Below are 20,046 nucleotides of genomic sequence, written 5' to 3' on the forward strand. Positions count from 1 at the left end.
AGCATCGTAGCTGTCTGAGGAGAAACCGACTTCCCCAGAGGGGCTCGTTGTGATGAACAGAATGGGGAACAGTGAACATCTTAGGATAAAAGTCTTTGAACGAAATACGTTAAAGGACGTCGAGATGATCGCGGCGTGGTGGAATCATCGCTCGAACAATATGCACCTAAGGCAACCAAGAACTGGGCTGACGGGTCCGAGCTGGCGGCTGAATGCCACGATCTTTCGACGTCAGTTCAGCAGTATGGCAAAAGTGTCGGTCGGGGACAAGGGAACTCTGATGGGAACGTCGTACGGAACGTCTTTACAATTTTCTATATTCAGGAGGTTCCATACTGTGATATTCTGGACATCCTTTTTATTTTCATAGACGTGTTCACCTTCCAGTAGAGTGTCAGTATCGGAGACTATTTCGTGCTTTTCCGCGAATTTTAAACTTCAAGCACAACACCAACCAACAAGTGTCTCCAGAGTTATTAAACTCACGTTACGGCAAAAGCCGTACGCGCTGCCGGCACGATCGAGCAATACATGCACGTTTCTAAAGCACGCGACTGCATCGAACTTAGAGGATGATGTGATAAAGTTAAAGGATCTAACGAATATTTTTGCCGACTAACTTTAGGGATAGGTGAGTTTACTAAGATTCGAAACTGAACGCAGACGTGCAATTCGTCTCCTTTTGAAAGCGGTTATCAGTCGTCTCAAGCAACGCTTAACGGGAGCAGTTCCAGGTGTGAAATTCCAAATATTTAATTGGATACCAAATAAACTAGGTTAGCACTAACAGCAGCGGCAGGCGTGAAAAAAACAACAGATTTGAGTGATAGGAGAATTGCTAAAAGTCCATGTCACATTAACGGACGCTACAGGCGACCAAGAGGTGTTTCGGTAACGGCGTTTACCGCCGTTAGCACAAAAACACGCACGCACGCACGCACGCACAGCTCATTAGTGGGTACTACTTAACTGTCTAATACGTTGCGATGCGACACCCAGAAAAGATCAGAGGGAATGGTACATTAACTAAACGAAGGAAGAATAACGAGAAATTAATTGTAAAGCTATAACAAAAAAGCATCACGAGGTGGTTTAGAGACGACCTGAACAACACAAACAAGGACAGACAGGGGGCGTGTTAAGATTTCAATTAAAAGGAAAGGTAAACTGCGCAAAGGGGGGAGGAAAGGGCATACAGCTGGCTGGCGTAAATGCGATGCACAGGACGACAAAGAGGCTAGAGTTACGGGAATGGGCTTCACTGTTATATGTGAATAGACTGACATGCGTGATCAAGATATGGACGTATTTGGCCACATGCAGACCTGCAGATAAATATAGATGTGTATATATTTGAATAAGAATCAGGTGGCAGCGAATGTGTACAACGCATAACGGACTCGATACGATGAGTATCAACAAATACATGGTCTACGAAAATACGGTCAGTTTCTTGATCTTTATCTCGCACCCATATTTAACAAGTCGCCAATAGCGCCAAAGCCGCATGGTACTCCAAACATGGCTAACTGCATTTACGTCCTAAAACAGCTCTAAAAAAAAGGCACCTACATATAATAACGTTTACTATAATTTAACGCGTTTTATAAGTTCGATTATCAACATATCGATCAGGAATTGTTATTATATGTTGCAACCATGTTAGTCATGATGAGAATTTTTGATCGATATCGTTCAAAAGTAACGCCCTATCCGGGTGAATGGCAAACATAAACCCTTCACACTGGGTGTTAATGGAAGCTATTGACCAAGCAATTCTACATCATCGGCATATTTATGTAGATATATATATATATATATATATGTATGTAGTATAAAAAGGATGCATGCAAGTTGGCAAAAATACTAAACTACAACAGCAGGGCGTTTGTATTCATGGATAGTAGTATATGAAACCAGAGCTTGTACCTTACGAAAGGCTAGCTGCGAATGAGTTCCTTAACAAGGCTGCCATTTATTATAGTGTAAATGTTTATTCTGACAACAATGACTTGAACACTGTTAACAGGTATCTACTGACAGGCAACCAACGAAAGCTTTGTTGTATATAAACAATGTTGTAAATACCGTATAATGCTCATTTCGTTTATGGGCGTCTGTGATATGATTAGTATCACTATCGTTGTTACTGGCTCAATAACAGTCGTATAATTTGTTACCACATCAGTACAACGTTATGATTCTCATTAATATTCCACCATTCTAGAGGTTGTATGTATACCTTGCCAAGGGGTTAGGTGACTCATGCCTGAAGGCATACTCGTGCGAGGTCGGCCTTCACGCGGGCTAGCAGAATCGGTTAGATTGCTTTGGTAGGTGAGGTTTCTATCGTATTTAGTGAGCGAATCGTTGTTTGCCGAATCTGAGCTAGATTTCAACTTCGACTTTGAGCCTTCCCAACGCCGTATAGCGGCCGCCACCGAAAGTATACTATTGTTAATAGTGTAACCATTACCTTCATGCACGACTTCGTACATTTCCTCGCGATGCTCGATCTGCTCATAGGTCGCTGTAATACACACAAAATTCATACAGGAAATTAATTAAACGAATATTGGTTTATATGCATGCTGGATGTTGCGCTTTCTACAAGTTCTGCCGTATTGCGTTTCTACAAGAGATCGTAGAAACGCAATACGGCACTGTTACTACACACAGCTTCACCCTTTTCATGTTTTTCGCGCCGTCAGCAGTAAAGAATATTTTCCGGTCATAATCATACATACGTTAGAATAGAACAAATTAAGTGATGGAAGGCTAATTCAAAAATAATGAGCGTTCTATATGGAGAAATCTTGTTATCGGGATATTCAATTTTCCTTCGCACTGTTGCTTATGCTGGTGACCTGACGCCCTGTCGTTCTTAGGCCAGCAAAAACAACGCTTGCTATTGCTATGGAACTGATGTTTGTTCTTTTTTTATTCGTTTGTTTGTTGGCCTGGGATTGGTATAGATTACATCGGTAAAGCATTTGGGCCAGCGGAATAGCTGCGACCAGTTATGCGAACTCTTTGATAACCTAAATATCGTAAAAACACAGGCGCTTGATGGTTGCTGAAACGCTTTAGCTATTTTTCATTGAATTAATTACACTTACAATCGAAAAATAATGGACGATATTAAAAAGTCGATATAACTTTTTGTGAACTTGTAAGAAAGTCATATTCGAATTAGAAGCAGAAACCAAAGAAAATGCTTCTTGAGATATTTGAATAGCGTGGAACATGAGCAACCATATTTGCGAGTTACAGACTTTTTGTAGGTCGGGGCAAATCCTGACTAGCGGAGCCGTCATCAGGCCCGAGGCCTAAGCAATGTTAACTCGTCTCTGTGTAACGTAACGTTAGCAATGCTAGGTTACGTAATGTTTCAACTGGCTTGCAAAAGTAATTACTTTAAAAATCAATAGCATGTTAACGCATCGAGACATAAGTGAAGTGATCTAATGAATTATAGCTGCTGACCTTTTGGGGCGTGTTGTTTTAAATTTACTACTTAACAGCAGCTGCTTTCTGCTCGTATATCCGCATTAGTAACTTTCTTGTATAGGTAAGCACTGTACAATTTAATAAAAGCTGTGCTTGTAAGTTGTTCCCATTAGCGTCAAAATCTGTCACAGCTCTTTGTTGTTGCCATTGGACTTTTATACTATTTTCTGCTCTTCGTCTTCTTGTCCTCCTAACGGGTTGCTGAGTAAAATAAAGCAGCAACATGAAAAAGGTAAGTTCATTAAACCCTAAGTAGAGTCATTCTTAATTATTTCATTCTGTTATTTTATTCTTATTTAATATATATATATATATATATATATATATATATCACCCAGTACACGACACTACAAGCGGTTTCTTTCAAACAAAGTCAATGATATGTTGGCTTGAATCCATACGCCTTCATACAAATACACCATTTTGGGTAGAAAATAATTTTCTGCCATCGGCGTTATCGATCATGTTGGATCTTTTCTCGGGTCCATCGCACGAAACATCTCTCTTCTTTCATACAGGTAATATTTCGGTGGTTCCTCCACACGAAACCTTCTCACATTCTTATAATTAGCTACGTACGGAGAAAGAGCAATTCTGCAGCAATTGTTGGTGTTTCTTAGCTTCGCATAAGAGCACTTCCCGTTTTTCCGGCCAGCGATTTACCTGAGTCTTGAAAAATCTGATGTTGTCGTTCGTGTAGCGCCAGCATACAAAATAAGCCCACAGCCCACCAAAAGAAAATTCGAGCGAACTTTAACAGAATTGTTGAAGAATGAAGCGTAAACGGACGAAGCATAGTTCTTCACCCATATGCTACACTTTGATACTGGACAAGAGGTTCTTACAACCAAGACGGATGCTTACTTCGTCTATATGAATGATATGGTAAATAATGTATCCATGGTAGCGAAAATGAGACAATTTATGATTGAATAAATATTACATCGATACTTATAGCAACAACCGCTCTACTTATGTCATCATGATTCAGCAAATGTATAACGTTAATCAGCACAGCTGTAAAATGTAAACTTTTTTTATAAGGAGCCAAAAAATGAAAAAGTGTTACTTTTGGAAGCAAAGTTAGTGGTGTTGTTTTTAATAAATCATCGAGATGATGACGTGAGGTGGTTTCTAACCTGACCGATTATACAAGTTACGAGGAATCGGCGTGGAACGGGTGCAGTTGGCTGTGGCACATATGTGCATCAATGTCACTTCGTCCACATAGGCGACTCATAGACCTCTTCTTTCCGACGAGTGTATGTAATAGCTAATGGCGTCAAAAGTCACTGGCTTGGAAACAATAGGAAAAGAGTGTGCTCTGAGCGCGCAGGAGGCGGTAAGCGTGAGGCCAGACCAATAACGTAGCAGGTATACAAGTATATGGCACCGTAAATGAGAATCGATCTCACGGGCGCTACTTGCTACCTGTCCCATAGTATAGAAGAGACTGCGAGCGCTCAACGGACAAACTGTTTACGGTTTCCATAATGGTAGCTTTTTATAGGCAAAGGCTAGAAACGTGTAGGAGGCCAGCCCAAGAAATGTTGGTTACTTCTCTACATTTTCAATGATTCGTGCAATTAGAACTTAGAGTATCAACTTCGAAACCATCTGTATGTTTACGACGTCTCGGGGCTGCAAACAAAATTATATAATTAATAATAAATAAATCGAGCAAATAAATCGATATTGACACTAAATGAGTCGCCATTAAAACATTAAATTAAAGACATCAAAATAGATTTCCATTATCGACATATGTGGATGCGTATGTTTTAACCATATCGGTCTATGAGTTTAAAAAATGCCACCTGAAAATCATCACTTATGCTTTGTAAACCTATTATATTTTCACTTTTTTTTCTGTGTCAAATTTCCTGCCAGCCTTTTTATACAGTGGTTCAAGATGGTCCTGGGAGAACGTTAAGCGATTTCGAGCAAAAACCGAAAAACACCTGGGAGTTGGGGCACTTGGAGGCAGCCAGGCCAAGTCTCCATAACAAGAAGTAGCAACAAGCATTCGCTTGTTGCTACTTCTTGTTGCTTGCATAGCACCAATTCAGCTTGACTAGCAAGTAAGAACGGCTTCGCAAACCAGGCCGTTGGTGGCCATTGGGTGGAAATAATGCAAATGGGCGTGATCAGCGCGCCTGCGTGTACTGAGATGCTACCTGAGTACTCCCCACCAATACCCACGATAGGGTTAGCCCAGATTGTTAGGTAAGCAATTGCGTATAGCACTGATCGAAGTGCAGTTGCAAAGGGGAGCAGGGGGTGCGCTCGTGATCGAGTCTTGATTCCTGCGCCACTACTGGCACTGCTACCAATAGCTCTTTCAACTCAGGCGAACGAAACAGGGAAACTCCACGCGAGAAAAGCGACCAAAAAGAAATAGAGGGAGAAGGCGCGACATAAGGGAGTCGAATGGAGTACCCAGTTGGGTCGAGGTGAGTCCGCCGTCGCGGAAACAGCGTAAGGATGGTGCCGGTGTCTAAACGCAGACATTAAGAGCACATCAAGACCAGTAGCAAAGCACGCTAAGTACACGAACCCCATTTTTAATTCCTGAATGGCCGTGGATATCAGCAAGCGCGTGCTTGTCGACAACTAGAAATGCTTAGGGTGGCTAATGCTGCTGACACTAGTAGCCGTAGCAGTAGTACGTCGCTGCATGCATGGGACATGTAATGCTCCGTAGGCTAGCAGCTATACAGAGTTAGTAGGCATTAATTATCGCTTATATGGCTTTCTATAATATCGTATGAGCGGCAGAACAAGTGACCAAGAGTGGCATAGCAGTAAGTCATGCGTCAACGATGGTGTGGCGTTACGATAGGCAGTATTTGTAATGGTTGGGCCAGCTAGCTAATCCAGTATAGCTCAAAAAAACGGATAAAAAATAAGGAAAAAAGCGCCTGTACAAATATAGAGTATTGCCTAGCAACCAGTCGTAAGAAATAGGCAATTTTCAAAGAAGAAGCAAGAGTAACTGCGAAAAGAATGGGCGTCTATAAAATCTGCCTGCCAACGACTTTAATTTTCATACCAGCAGTTACTATGAATTGCAATACTTGTAGTACTGTATATGTATTTAATTACTTACGCACCCACTAACTCCGGTCGCCATTTATTTATAGCGAGCCTTCTTACTATAGTGCTTTTGTACAATAATGAGATTTACTTCGTGAACGAAATCACATAGAACTCCAATGAACACTAGAGGCCTACTGCAAACAACTAAATTTCACAGGGCACGAGACGCGTTTCAAAATTACTATTGAAATTTTGCTCTAAATACGAGTATACCAGATCGCATATTTTTTTTTTATCCATTATTAAGTAACGACATGCTAATGGTCGTGGCTGATAGAGCTCCCTAATCCTATATGGAAGAACTCGCTAATAACAATAAACACCATGTTTATCTACAATGTCACGTTGAGCGTGACCGTTGTGGAAAAACAGATAATTACATTGTTCATCGTGGACTAGCGACGATGACGTTTCGCTGTCCGCCGCTTCGTGACACAAGGGAACCTCGTAATCTACGGACGATTCCGACGGGGGCGCCGGCGGAGGCTGCAATGAAGTACGTTAGTCATACAACAGATTAAACAACAAGAATTATCCAACAGTATAAGTAACCATACAAGTGTCATCCTACATAAACAACAAAACGGCTAAGGAGTTCACTAACGTACATTTTACTCTGTTTTTGTTACTGCATTCATTGTTTCGTAACGATTCTTCGTAAGTGCTGGCTGAAATTTCTCCTTTTATTGCCTATAGTAGTATAGCCAAAACTCAGCTTTCCAGTGCGTAGGACAGAAACTGGGTTTCGCATAGAAACACATTACTTTCCTGTTAGTCCTACAAATCCTCATGATACATGTGGGTTAAATTCGGCTACGAAGATGTCACGTTGGCAGCCCCATCACTGCCAAGTCGCTCAACATTTACTGGGTAGGATTGCGTAGATTTCTGCTATAGAGAGCAGTCATTAAGTATCAACAAATATCATTTGATAGGTAAACAGCCAGACCATATGGTGGTTTGAGCGAGAGTATTTATGATGTAATGCAAAGTATGATTTGTTCGGCTTACCAAGTCAATAAGTCCTCCAATAGTGGCATAAAGCATGCAGTTGAGATGTATCGAAACCGGCCGGAAAAAAAAAAAAAGTATAATGTCTAGATCTTGGGCTGTTTAACGTGTTGTTCTAGTATGACAATTATATTATTCTCAGACCTATACGCGTTGAAAAATAGAATGACCGTCAGTACCTTGTACTTAAATACGTAAAGAACCGGCACCCAAAAAACAGCCCCGGAACAGTGCCCTTAACATCAATAGTGCCGTATCGTGAGATATCACGGATGGAACACTATTCATGTAGGAATACTACTCGTTGAACGAAAACGAAAACCACTGTTAACTAAAAACGAGCGAGTCTTGTACGTGCACTTGGGCCGATGCATAGGTATGCATGATGGTTCTTGTCTATTGTTTGCTATGTTTAGGTTGTCGTGTCGTCGGAGGTCAATGCGGCCATTTTTTTTTACCCAGGCCACAAAAATACACTTTGCGCTCTTGACTGAATAAGAATTTCGTTGATCTTCCTGAAATCAGCTTTTAGCCAGTTGATTTCAAGAGTGTTTTTTTGTGCCGTCCAGTTGCTTAATTATCACTAAATATAATATAATCTATTATACTATATTTTCTAAGTGCAGCGATTGTTAATACAGAAAATGTTCAACGTTCGAAGCTTCGAATCCTGAGCACAAGATATAATGCTACAATCTATACAAAAATAGAGCAATTCGAAGAGCTAAAAAACGAGCTTTGCAAGCGGATGTTACACTTAGCCAATAATAATAGTCTATTATAAAAAAGTAACAAGCAAAAATTGCCGTTAACAGTAAAGTACATTCATGTAGCATTATGTCCATTCGCAAATTTCAATTTACTCTTATGTGGACAGGTATACACAGGTTCACGCGTGTGAAAGTAAGAGTGTCCCGATGTGCCTAGGTTAGGAATTGACAAAATCTCTCCAAACCAATTGCTGCTAGAAAAAAGGACGAACTGATGATAGCGAGGAAAATAAGATCGAGGCACGAAAGCACGACTAGCGCCACTCGATCAACTTGAAAACGCCATATAAACACGTGCCATAGATGGGAGTGTTGGATAACTATTACTAATGGTATCTATACGGTGGCGGCTGTCGCTGTTTAATGGGAGAATGAAGACTGACTGTTGTTGTCGTCGGCGTCATCTTTACCTGCGTCGGAATCGGAGGCGGAGGCGGCGGGCTTGTCGGACGAGCGGCTGAACGCCTTCTTTGTCGACTGCAGATAGAAACGTAGAGCATAAATGAGCGTATGTAACTTGTAAACGTGAGAGGAAACGACGCTTACTACGGACGGCTAGTGTGACACGTGTAAGATAACGTTGCAAAGGGCTCAAAGGCCGCATTCATATATATAGTAGACATGTAAACAGATGTATTTGATACGCATCTTTTAGAGCCTGCATGAAAATATATACGTTAGAAAAACACTAGAGATAACTCGGCATGTTAAGTATGATGAAAATTCATAACTTTTCAACGCTCTGGTAGTTTCTAATCAGTGCACTTAAAAATAATTTCTTCTTCGAAACGCGCGGTCGACTGCGATAACGTGTGACGGCTGCTGAATATGATGCGCGATCACACCGTCTCGATTGAAGGACGGTCACCATCACAAGAGCGAGGGTTTCAAGATGTCAAACAGCGTCAAAACTGCTAGAACGTGCCGCGTCTCAGTGTTGCTTGGCACAGCCAGTCGATTCCGAACATCCATCGCTCTATAAAGACTCTAGTCTGTTTCACGTGACGTTAGCGATTAAGTAAACAGTACCTACTTCTCAAAGATGTCATTTTTTAGCCACGATATACATACGGTTTTAAATATTTCCGATTTTCCCGAAGTCGTTACTTACAGAGCGTACGGTTTTGTGGGGATGGCCGGGCGCGGAAGAGGTGGTCGTTTGCCCTGGCTGCCGCCCACGACCTGGAGGCCATTTGATGACGCTGAAATTTTACAGGAAAAAAGAAAGCAAGCGATTCTGAGTGTCCACTTCCATTACACAATACAAACGGACATTATTCCTCAGCTGGAAGATGGAGGGACGCTAATGCTTACGCTTGCCCGATATGAATTACTATTAATATTAATCACACCTACAGTTATAAGATACAACATAATCCCTCATGTAAAAAGTAGGCAATCAATTGCCTTTGTCATCCAGGCGCTACCGGATCTCTAGATCGCTTAACGGCTCAGCAACCTACCGATATTTCCTATATATCAAGTCCAGCCGTGCTCGACTGAAATGACTAACCCTTACAAAAAGAAGTGCTTTCATATTTAAGTATATATTTTCTATACTTAAATATGAATACTATGGTAATATGTGTTTTGAGGATCGTCTACGAGGCCACGTCATCGTGACGCTCAATCGTCCGCACAAAGACGAAGACATTAACATGATTGCATATGGCACACACGGACTTATTATGTAGCAGCACGGTCAGATTTGGATTAGCAGAAAATGTGGGATCCGCTCTAGTTTGTAGCTTGTCCTGTCTGAAATTGAAAAACCAAACACTAATCTACTTTTCAACGATACGTCTATCAACGATAGACCGCGAAAAATACACTCACACACTTGAAGGATTTTAGGCGATCGCATTTTTCTCTACGAAAATCCTTTGAATAGTCTAACGACCAGTCATTTTTCGCTGGAAACGGGCACGTCTAATACGAAAACGTCGCATCTGAAGTAAGCACTCGTACTAGGCCAGAACTCGTGGATTTTACTGACTGCTTCACTGACAAACGTTGCTTGCACAGTAGCGGCATCCTAATTGAAGCTCATGACACTACACGGCAACGGCCATGCGATATAGCAGATCGGATTGAAGCAAGGGCAACTCCTAGCTTAGTAGTGTGCTTACGGCAGTAGACCATAATAAACTTTACCGATATCATTTGCGTTATTTCCACCCATGTTTGTTTGAATTAATTAACTAGCACGGTAAAAGGAATCTGTCTCTTGCCCCTCGCGCCCTAGGCAAAATTCACTCGCCCAGATTATCCCACGACGGTACCATTTGGATACAATGTGTTGTATGTTTTTAACTTGTAAACGAAATTAGACCGCCATGGTTCTTGGATATTATATTTTTTCTCCCCTGCTACACAGGTCTAAGGACGATATGTGTACAGGAAGCATACTTCTTCAACAAATATATGTAATACGACGAGTGGCCACGTCGTAATTTTTTTTTTACTGGAAAAATTAGCCATTTTGATCAATTTGAAGCTAACACGAACCTTTAATGACAAAAGAAAGGTATTCACATTTATTCGGTAGAGTAAGTCTTCTTGACGCTCTAGCTTTCCTCACATCCACAAGCGATTCTAGCTAAACGATTAAACAAATAGGGTAAATATAGATGATCTCGACATCAAGACATTCTGGCTGACCCGAGAGGTTTGCTGGGGTTTGCATAGCGTTTTGCTACTTTTCTCCTACTAATACTGTTAGTGTATTTCGTGCAAGTGGACTAAATTGCTTACACGAAATACACTAACAGTATTAGCGATAACGAACTCTGCTGGGAAAAGCCCATTGATTTACCTACTTATTATGCGATCAGCACTCAAAATCCTAAGGTTCCAACTGTGCGGTATTACGTTTCCGCAATTCTTTTTGGCGTGTATGTTTAAATTTACCCGCGCAACTTGTTCCTGATTCCAATCTAATTGAATGCATATAAGCTGCACACATACGGCAGAGTGGACAGTTTTATCTGCATAATGATGCCGTTACCCTCCAGTGGATCGAGTTTAATAGCTGCTGACCAGAATCTCAGTGGAAATTTACCCGATGCGTAGGATGAAGCTTCGGACCCGAGTGAACTGGCATCGTCTTTCGGTTCACTCGACGAGTTGTGGCACACGTAATCGGGCGAAGCGGCTTTATCTGTAATAGTATCAATTTAAACACACACAAATGTATTTAGTTGACGTGACACTCGCCAATGAATCATAGAACCAGTTTACATTTGCTGTTACTAAATCTTTTTATCGACGTATGGACGTATCATATGCTTTATTTGTCCTACGTCCTGCGGACGGCACATTGGGGCAGGAACCGATGTACATCGATCATAGACGCCTATTATAGCCATTTGTGTCCGTATAAATTTCCCGTACGGCTTCCATTCTAACGAAGACTAGCGTCAATGGAACGCTGCCACTAGATGAGTTATTCTTCTGTGACAGTATGCGTCGGTCTGGGCTTTTTACCCAACCAGAAAAAGTCCTTGTTTTCTTTTGACGACCTTCAGTCGGTGGCAGTCGCTTACTTCCATGCCGGACACCGTCACTGTTAATAGATATTGCTATGATATCGTATGTATTGAAAAGGTTAATACGCTTAGGTGTATTGCGTCTTCGTCGCTAGAAGTGTTCCTACAGCCATTTGTAGGAAGTTCATTAAGAACACATGACACTCACGAGCCACAAAAAGTTCGAACGAAAACATGGAAGTACAACGTATTAACGTAAGCAGAAAACACTCAAGCTGGCCGGAGACCGAATAGCACAATACCATATTGTTAGAGGGGCAAAGACGTATATTCATAGAGCTAGATACCTTGAGATATAGGACGATTATAGTAAGCTTCCGTTTATACGCAGCCAATGACACATAATCAAATTTGAAAGTACGAGAACAATACATTACCATTTTTCCCTTAGAAATTGTATGTATGTATGTAGTGGATATGCTAGCGTATTATTATTATTATTATTATGACGGACAAAATAAAGCCTATAGCGTTTCGTCGTGGGAAATCGATAACGCTGTCTGGGTGGAAACGACACGTTGCTCAACGTTTTGCACTCAGTCTGCGGGTATCATCTTTTTTTTCTCAGCATATTTGCTTTTGTACTAATATCTCCTATTGCCATAAGAAACTATATAATACTATTACTACGCTATTGACTATCATCTGATTCTACGTTCTACTTCTGCAAGAAAGATTTAATGGGATACTAATAAACGCTAAGTAAAGCTCGTGGGTAACGTCCAGTATGCGGTAGGTACGTTCAGAAAGCCAACTAATGAACGATCGGTAATCTCGATCTGCAGTGACTGATCATCTAATCGTCTTCAACACGATCAGTAACATACAGTAGGACTGTGTTGTTTTTCGAAAGTTTCATGTCCTTTCGTCGAAATATTTTGTCTGGGTCACCCTAGATATCTACCGCAATCGTCAGAACCACTCTATCCGACGCCTCAATATTTTCAAACGCACGAAAGGTACACAAGTCCTTAATTTGGACGGAAAGGCTCAGAGGGTGCCTCTGGGCATTCAGGTACCGTTTCCACACCTGACACACCGCATCGTTGCTATTACGCGGAGCCGATGTGCATTTCCTTCAGATATAATATGCACACTGTTTACTAACGCTTATAATAGTAGCCAACAAACGCCGATCTCTGAGTGTTCCGCAAAATACAATATAAATAGCATTAATTTTATATTTCACAGAATGTTCAGCAATACAGTTTCTTATATCGAGATTTGCTGGGCGATAAATCAAAAAGTCGTATTTCCCTTTAACTTAGATTTACTATAATGGCACACACCAACCACTGGTAGTTCACTGCGCACTTCTCTCGAAAACATTTCACGCCAACGTGAAATGTCTCCCTTTCATTTTTGCGCTTCAAGGATCTCTAGAAATGGCGGAAGCCGACGAGCATTTATCCGATTAAATTGGACAAGAAAAACACTAACTGAATCTCTCACTAGACAACAACTGATCGAAGACTAAGTCTTCGTTTTGAGCGTCACTATTGACAGCAGCAGCGGCAACAGCGATTAGTAAGTGAAGTAAATGGACGGCTTCCGCCGTGACTAGGTTGATAAAGGTCAGAAACAGCTATGAAATGCCTGTGACAAGTGTTAGATCGACGAGATCTTGGTTCTATGGCATTGAGTAATGGCTAGCTGTGAAGACCAATCGACCGTGTATCAAGAGATCCATTTTTATATCTGGATGCGCTTTTTAAATAGCAACACAAAATAAACGATAGATTTGTGAAAACGACGCATCTTCTAACTGACGTTCGACAATAGCCGGTACCAAGAATGACGTAATCGTAATCCGCATCATCGATAGTTTTGTTACCGATCGATGCGTTGCTTTCCTAGTTGAATTCACGACAGGTTCTGACGAAGACCATTACAATGATAGCAGTAATAACGATAAATTATCGTGAAAGTTATTTTGGGAACTTAGAGACGCGAGCATTTGATAGTTGTTGTTTATATGCTGTTGCTCGTATCACAACACTAATAACATTGACATTAAGATAACTCATCCTATTTGCTAAGTGCCCTAGTTTTGTGTATTAAAGGAGTAATGCTATGCGATAGTATCGTTAGCCCCATGTTTATGCATGCGATACCGTTAAAATATAGTTCGACGTAAAATATATCAGGTCACTTGTTCTTCACTTGACAGTCAGCAGTCAACAGATGGACAGCTTAAAGCTAACGGATGAACCGCGTAAAGTCTACTACTCACCGATTTCGTGTAACGTACAACAACGTGCACAACGCATCCGGACAACGAATCTAAAGGAAATCAATCACTCCCCTTACGCTTTGGCGCCAAAAATCTCAAGCTAACCACTTTGGCCACACGTTGTTTCGTTCACTCAAGGCCTGCCCTTCAGCCTCATTCCCAGAAGTGGAAGAATTCCTGACGATTTCTTTTCTTCTATCTGGGCTGCTAACCTTCAATGGGCCAGCTCTCAATCGTGTTATTCGCAGCAAGGACCTCTGCGAGCTGGGGAAGCGGACGAGCACTACGGACAGAAAATACAGATACGCGCCCCCATCTCAACGAGACTCGCCATATCACATATAAAGTGACCGTATCTATCTGGTACTAGAAGAAGATACGTGAATGTGTGAGTGTGCGTAGGGTGATACAGGTACCCTAGCGTGCTCCTCTCCGAAGTCAAAAATTAGTGACAAGTGCATCAAAATGAAGCAGCACGCCATATATATATATATATATATATATCTTGAGGCTGTTAAACGCAACAAAGTCTGTCTATGCAGCGGTGGTAAATTTTAGAAACGCAGTAAACTGGCAAAAAAAGACAGATAAGGAAAGGGCGGCTTTTACATTTGAATTGTATTTAGGCATTTCGGATAATAATTAAACTATAGTATTTTCATGATTTATTGTATGTCTGCATCCTACAAATATGTCTATACACATATATACACTTATGTATCGGGATAGCTGAAAGCGTAGATCAGTAATTTCGATTTCAGGATTGTCAAGCAAGTTACCTTGAGCTGACGACAAATAGCTCATTTGCTTTAGTGTAATTTATACATTATAGATACATACTAGTAATTTTTATTACTTGATGTTATTTTTGCTTTGGGGTAGTTGGTGAGTAAGCTAGACACAAACGAGGGCGCAACATTTAGAACGTGAGGAAGTGAAGCACACGAAAGGGATACGTCAAGCACAATAAAAAAAATAGTTGGATTTACGAATCGAAAGCGAAAATAGGTGGTGTAATTGCTTGTCGCCGCTAGGGCGTTGACGGCAGGACTTAGTTAAAAAACAAGGTATTACTTGATGATGACTTAATTCGATATAATTTTGATGAAATGAGAAAAAGATGATGGAAACAAGCTTCGTCGTCGTAAAATACAAAGGCTCTATGAAAAGTAGAAATAATAAGCGGTTGAAAACTATTCCGTTGGACCAAATTATTTCAACACATTTCGATGTGTCATGGACAACAACGAGGTAATTTTTGCCAAGGTTGAATCTGATTGTGGACTACAATTGAAGCTATACTTTTGCTGTACAGGCGTATGGTGCCATAAGCAACTGAATCTTATTCCAGTAAAGAAATTATATGTTCACAATTGACTTTTATGGTGGCAGTAGGGTATCATTAACACGAATAGCGTCTGATATGATAACGCCATTTTCTACTGAGCGCTCGAGGTAAATTATAGGTACCTTTGAAACAGCAGTATGCCCCACCCGGGTGCATTGTATGACTTTGCAACAGATTTCCCCATCTATAATTACACTGAGAGCCAAAGCGAAGAAAAGATCTGTAGTGAATTTATATTGCAATATTTTCGTTTAACATACCCAGTTCTCGCGAAAGAAAAAAAGGCATTAAAAAATGCGGTAAGTTGCATTCGGCTAGTATATACTCTCCTAAAACACTGACCTTTGTCCGACAAACGTAAACCTTGGGCTGGGTTAATTCAATCAAAGACTTATAGTCACGGACTGCTACTAAATTCATCATATTTAACAGTAAGGGTACACAGATCATTAGAAGCCTGTCTGATTATTACGGCCTCTTTTGGCTTCCTTTGCCATGGCAATATATTTTGGCAGTCACTTTGTTTTTAAACATCTATCTATGGGACCTTGTAGCATTGATTAGCGAAGATATATCGGAAAGCTTTGTCGATTCACTCCTCTTACATGCTGATCCCTTTTCTGTATCCATCAGGCCAGCCAATATCTTGCCGACTTGTCCTCCCTTTAGCCTTTGTGGGTCGCGCTCGCATTTGAATGTATCTTGACAATGGGAGCAGGCAGTTTATTTCCTTCAGAGGCCTCTTTTTATTTCAATTCATCCACGAAAAGAAAACAGACGTATTTCGGACGTGCATATTTGATAATATAGCTAGCCAACGCTGTGTCAGGCTATATCCAGCAAAGCACACATCGACCTTGGGCGTAACAATTGTGTCTTGAAGTACGTTTTGAATAATGTTTCGCATCGTATGTGGCATCCCTCTCTGCAAGAAGCTAACTGGCTTTCGCTGTTCTTGTTCGTAATGGGGTGCGATGCGCTTAAGATCAATGAAAAACGTACACAACTATATTATTGTAACATATGGCCAGAATGGCGTCTATTTTTCCTAATTTGAAAGTTGCAATATTATTATGAAAACACACAGTTTTTCCTATAATGTATTAAACTTACCCCATTCTTTCTCTTCCAGACAATGGTACATGTTAAAGCCTGTACGACGCGTGATGCATTACTAGCATAAAATAGAAGATCAAGAAAAATCTATGTCGTCCACTTATAGTTTTTACTCTTCAAGCGACGTAAACGCATCTTACAGCTCGTTACCGATTGCTGTGGCAGTTCTGTTTGTCGTCGACGATTTTCTTATTGGGTGCGTTTGTAACAAGGAAGGGTCGCCCACGTAAACTCGTCTGAAAGTAGCCGGCTACACACGACGAGAACGGGAGCCTTAAGAGACTTGCTTGTTTCGTTAGACGTAGTTGACGCGATGGCTGGCTTCTACTTGGGAACATTTTCGTCGGAAAGGCGGCCAATCTACTATATAGCCGTATTTGGACTACTTGTGGTCATTCACGGTTATCGTTGTTGGTGTTTACGGATGTGTTTCTCTTATTCGATTGGCTACACCTGTTGAATACCGTTCTTTCACCAACTCGACAGCTCTTGCCGAAATCGGGATTGTCGATATCTCCGCGTACAAAGTTTTACTATTGTAAATATATGCGATCCGAATCTCTTTAAACGTGTTAGCATCGTGTCGTCTACTGTCTTTTTTCATAAAAACATTTCGTTAGGTCTATTTAGCTATTCACGATGTTATCACTGTACAGTTCTCGGATTCTCTGAGTTACGACATGTTTGCAGGACGACATGCGTTGCCCCCATTGAAGAGAAATTTGACAGGCAACGTTATTATGAAGCGAAACATCAGAAGATGGCGGAAGAAATCGCTATGCACCACATCCGTGATCACAGCCCCGAAATACGTAGTACGTTCTGGTCTCATTGGCCTGAGATGACCCGTGTATGAATAGGCTGTCATGATATATTTAGCTGACAGTGCACGTAGCACGCTGCGGAAGCTGAGCATATGTGTGTCACTAGATAGTGCACGTAGCATATGCTTCAAGGTTTAAAGTCAATGTTTTTTTAATTTAGATGTTTAATTTAGTTGAGGTGAGGCGAAGATATAACAAAAGATACATACAACACTCTCAGCAGTTGTGCACATCATTCTGGGGGTGTGTGTGTGGGGATCTGTGCACTCAACGAGGAAACAGTGCAACTGAGCCGAAAGCCTCAATGACTATATAAGATCATAAACAGCGTTAGACAAATGGAGCTTTTAGCTTTCGTCGTCAACTATGACAGCTACGCGCGACTTTCAAACCATTTCGGAGAGCAAGACAATCGCGTCAATTACTTGTAATTATGCTTTTTGCGGTTATCCGCGTTTGGTAAACAGTTTGCATTATACATCAACGATGTACATGTATTTAATAGATGCAACTATACCAAAATTAAGTAGTCTTACGACCGCACATCTGTAAGGCGTAAGGCTTAAAAGTTATGGTTCGAATTTCGATATATACACCTCTTGGTTTTTCAGAAAAAAAATCGATTACTTAGGTTTTACCCCCTACTTTGACGGACCTTTGGAGTAGTGCTAAGCAACGGCATCGAGGCTAGTCATCGATGAAACAACTAGAACTTTATTTTCGAGAAAACGAAGAACCTTAAAGGCCCGATGATCTTTACGTCTTACGCTAGCCTCCGCGCAGCTTAAGTTTCCAACGACAACATAGGATCGGCCAACAAGCACCATTAGATATACGCCTCTAGGCTGTATTGGCTGGAGGCGTATATCTAATGCTGCTTTGATTAATTAATGGTTGCATTGCTGATGCGATTGATTACCATCTGTAATACACTATGCATATGTATAATTTTCGTACTTACCCGGCATCACCTCAGGCGGCATATCAACTCTGAATGAAACCGATTCCCGATCATCTTCGTCATAGCTTTCGTCGAAATCAGTGTCTCCGTCGATGTCTGATACTGACAGGTCTCCGTCATCGTCGCCTTCGCCGGTTACACCCGTGGCTCCACCAAGACCTGCTCCGACCCCTAAACGGCCAGTGATTGAGGAATTAATACCAAGATCGACAAACAAAAGAAATCATTAGAAATACACATATTTTCTAAATGTGATCACAGTCGTCAATTGTCGGGATAAGGATTTCTTAATAAATGTTGTCAATAGTCTGTGAGCACTAATTGAAACGTATATGAACTATAGATATACATATATCTAAGTATTAAAACTAAGTGCTTCGTGGACTCGAACCATAAAGAAGCAGGATTTAAATAAAAGCAGGATATCGCTTAAATCTAGCACGATGTCCTACCATAGACTTATGCTCTTATACCGGCATAGTCTAATGACATACAGAACAGATACGGTGTTCGCTTACGTTAGGATCGGGGGACTATTGCATGTTACATATACATTGTCTTCGAATTTACTAACATCATCGAGAATACTTCATGTGGGCATGCTTTGAAGCTGGTACCTCATATTGTTCGAATCTCACTTTTAGCGCAAGTACACCCTTTTGTCAGGGTAAATATCCATGAGTTTAAATGCTATATTAGCTTGAAAGCCAATTGCTGAAATACGTGTACTACTGCAGAGGCCATTTAACAACCGCGTACGGCATAAAAAGTTTATGCAGGAATCTAAGGTGACCTTCCAAATGGCAGGTTTTTACAAACATATCGTTTCAAAAAGGACGCTTTGTCGTTCTGCCTCGTCAATAGGCGCAACAGGCATATGCGTTTGATTGGTCCTGTTTCTCGTGAGAGTCGTGACTGCGTTAAAGGCCATAATTTCCCTTTTTTAATTGCATCCTGTTTAACTTGAAATGGTCCTAATTTACACGTTTTACTCTGAGCAATTCAATCCAAACAGTGTATCATTAATCACATTTGGATGGAATTAATTATCGTCTGGAGGAGAAAAATCCTACAACTTGACCAGCGTATGTTTAGGGTACTAACGCTTCTTCGTAAAATTTGAGTTCCACGTCAAACGCCTATTGATTCAAGTTGGTCAATAGTGGTTATCCATCAAAACCATCTTTATAATATCATTAGAAAAGTCCAATTGGGAACGAACCACCGAAGAACGCAAAGTTCTGCGATTTTCTCTGTTTGTTGCCGTTGATAAGATGGCAGATAAAACTGTATATATAAGACTGTGATCGCCTCAGCACATTGCCTCCGGGGTTAACGTTTTTCATTAGCGATCCTCACGCCAGCAGATCTTGTTCAGGGGCGAACAAAGCCAATTTTGCGTAGGCCAGTGTCAGACAGGCAACTATAACACGGGGACAAAAGTAGAATATCAGCGATTTTTATACAGACGCCGACAACTTGCTACCGAGCTCAGACACACCGGCGAGGTACGACCCTGTAATCGCGTACGTACGTACAGAAATGCACACACTACACAGAGAAATGTGTGTAATCCGACTTTTAAAGGAGCTCGCATGTTTCGTTAGCAACTACCCTACACAGATT

The 20,046-nt window shown here is 41.1% G+C and overlaps 1 protein-coding gene across 10 annotated transcripts in view; it reads right to left on the reverse strand.

The window, feature by feature from the left end:
- The window catches only part of LOC111255001 (uncharacterized), a 123,460-nt gene that overhangs the window by 3,331 nt on the left and 100,083 nt on the right, over nt 1-20,046 (reverse strand). For 8 of the 10 annotated variants that reach the window (XM_086975115.1, XM_086975118.1, XM_022816579.2 and 5 more), the window contains 6 exons: nt 18,421-18,591; nt 11,452-11,550; nt 9,502-9,592; nt 8,801-8,867; nt 6,990-7,095; nt 2,243-2,530 (listed from right to left, as the gene is read on the reverse strand). In XM_086975115.1, coding sequence (XP_086831241.1) covers nt 2,243-2,530; nt 6,990-7,095; nt 8,801-8,867; nt 9,502-9,592; nt 11,452-11,550; nt 18,421-18,591 — 822 coding nt within the window. The remainder of the gene's footprint in view (nt 1-2,242; nt 2,531-6,989; nt 7,096-8,800; nt 8,868-9,501; nt 9,593-11,451; nt 11,551-18,420; nt 18,592-20,046) is intronic. The other 2 variants (XM_022816583.2, XM_022816581.2) reach the window with 1 other exon arrangement.

The sequence above is a fragment of the Varroa destructor genome, unplaced genomic scaffold (assembly GCF_002443255.2).
Source record: "Varroa destructor unplaced genomic scaffold, Vdes_3.0 BEIS01000007.1, whole genome shotgun sequence".
NCBI classification, from domain to species: domain Eukaryota; kingdom Metazoa; phylum Arthropoda; class Arachnida; order Mesostigmata; family Varroidae; genus Varroa; species Varroa destructor.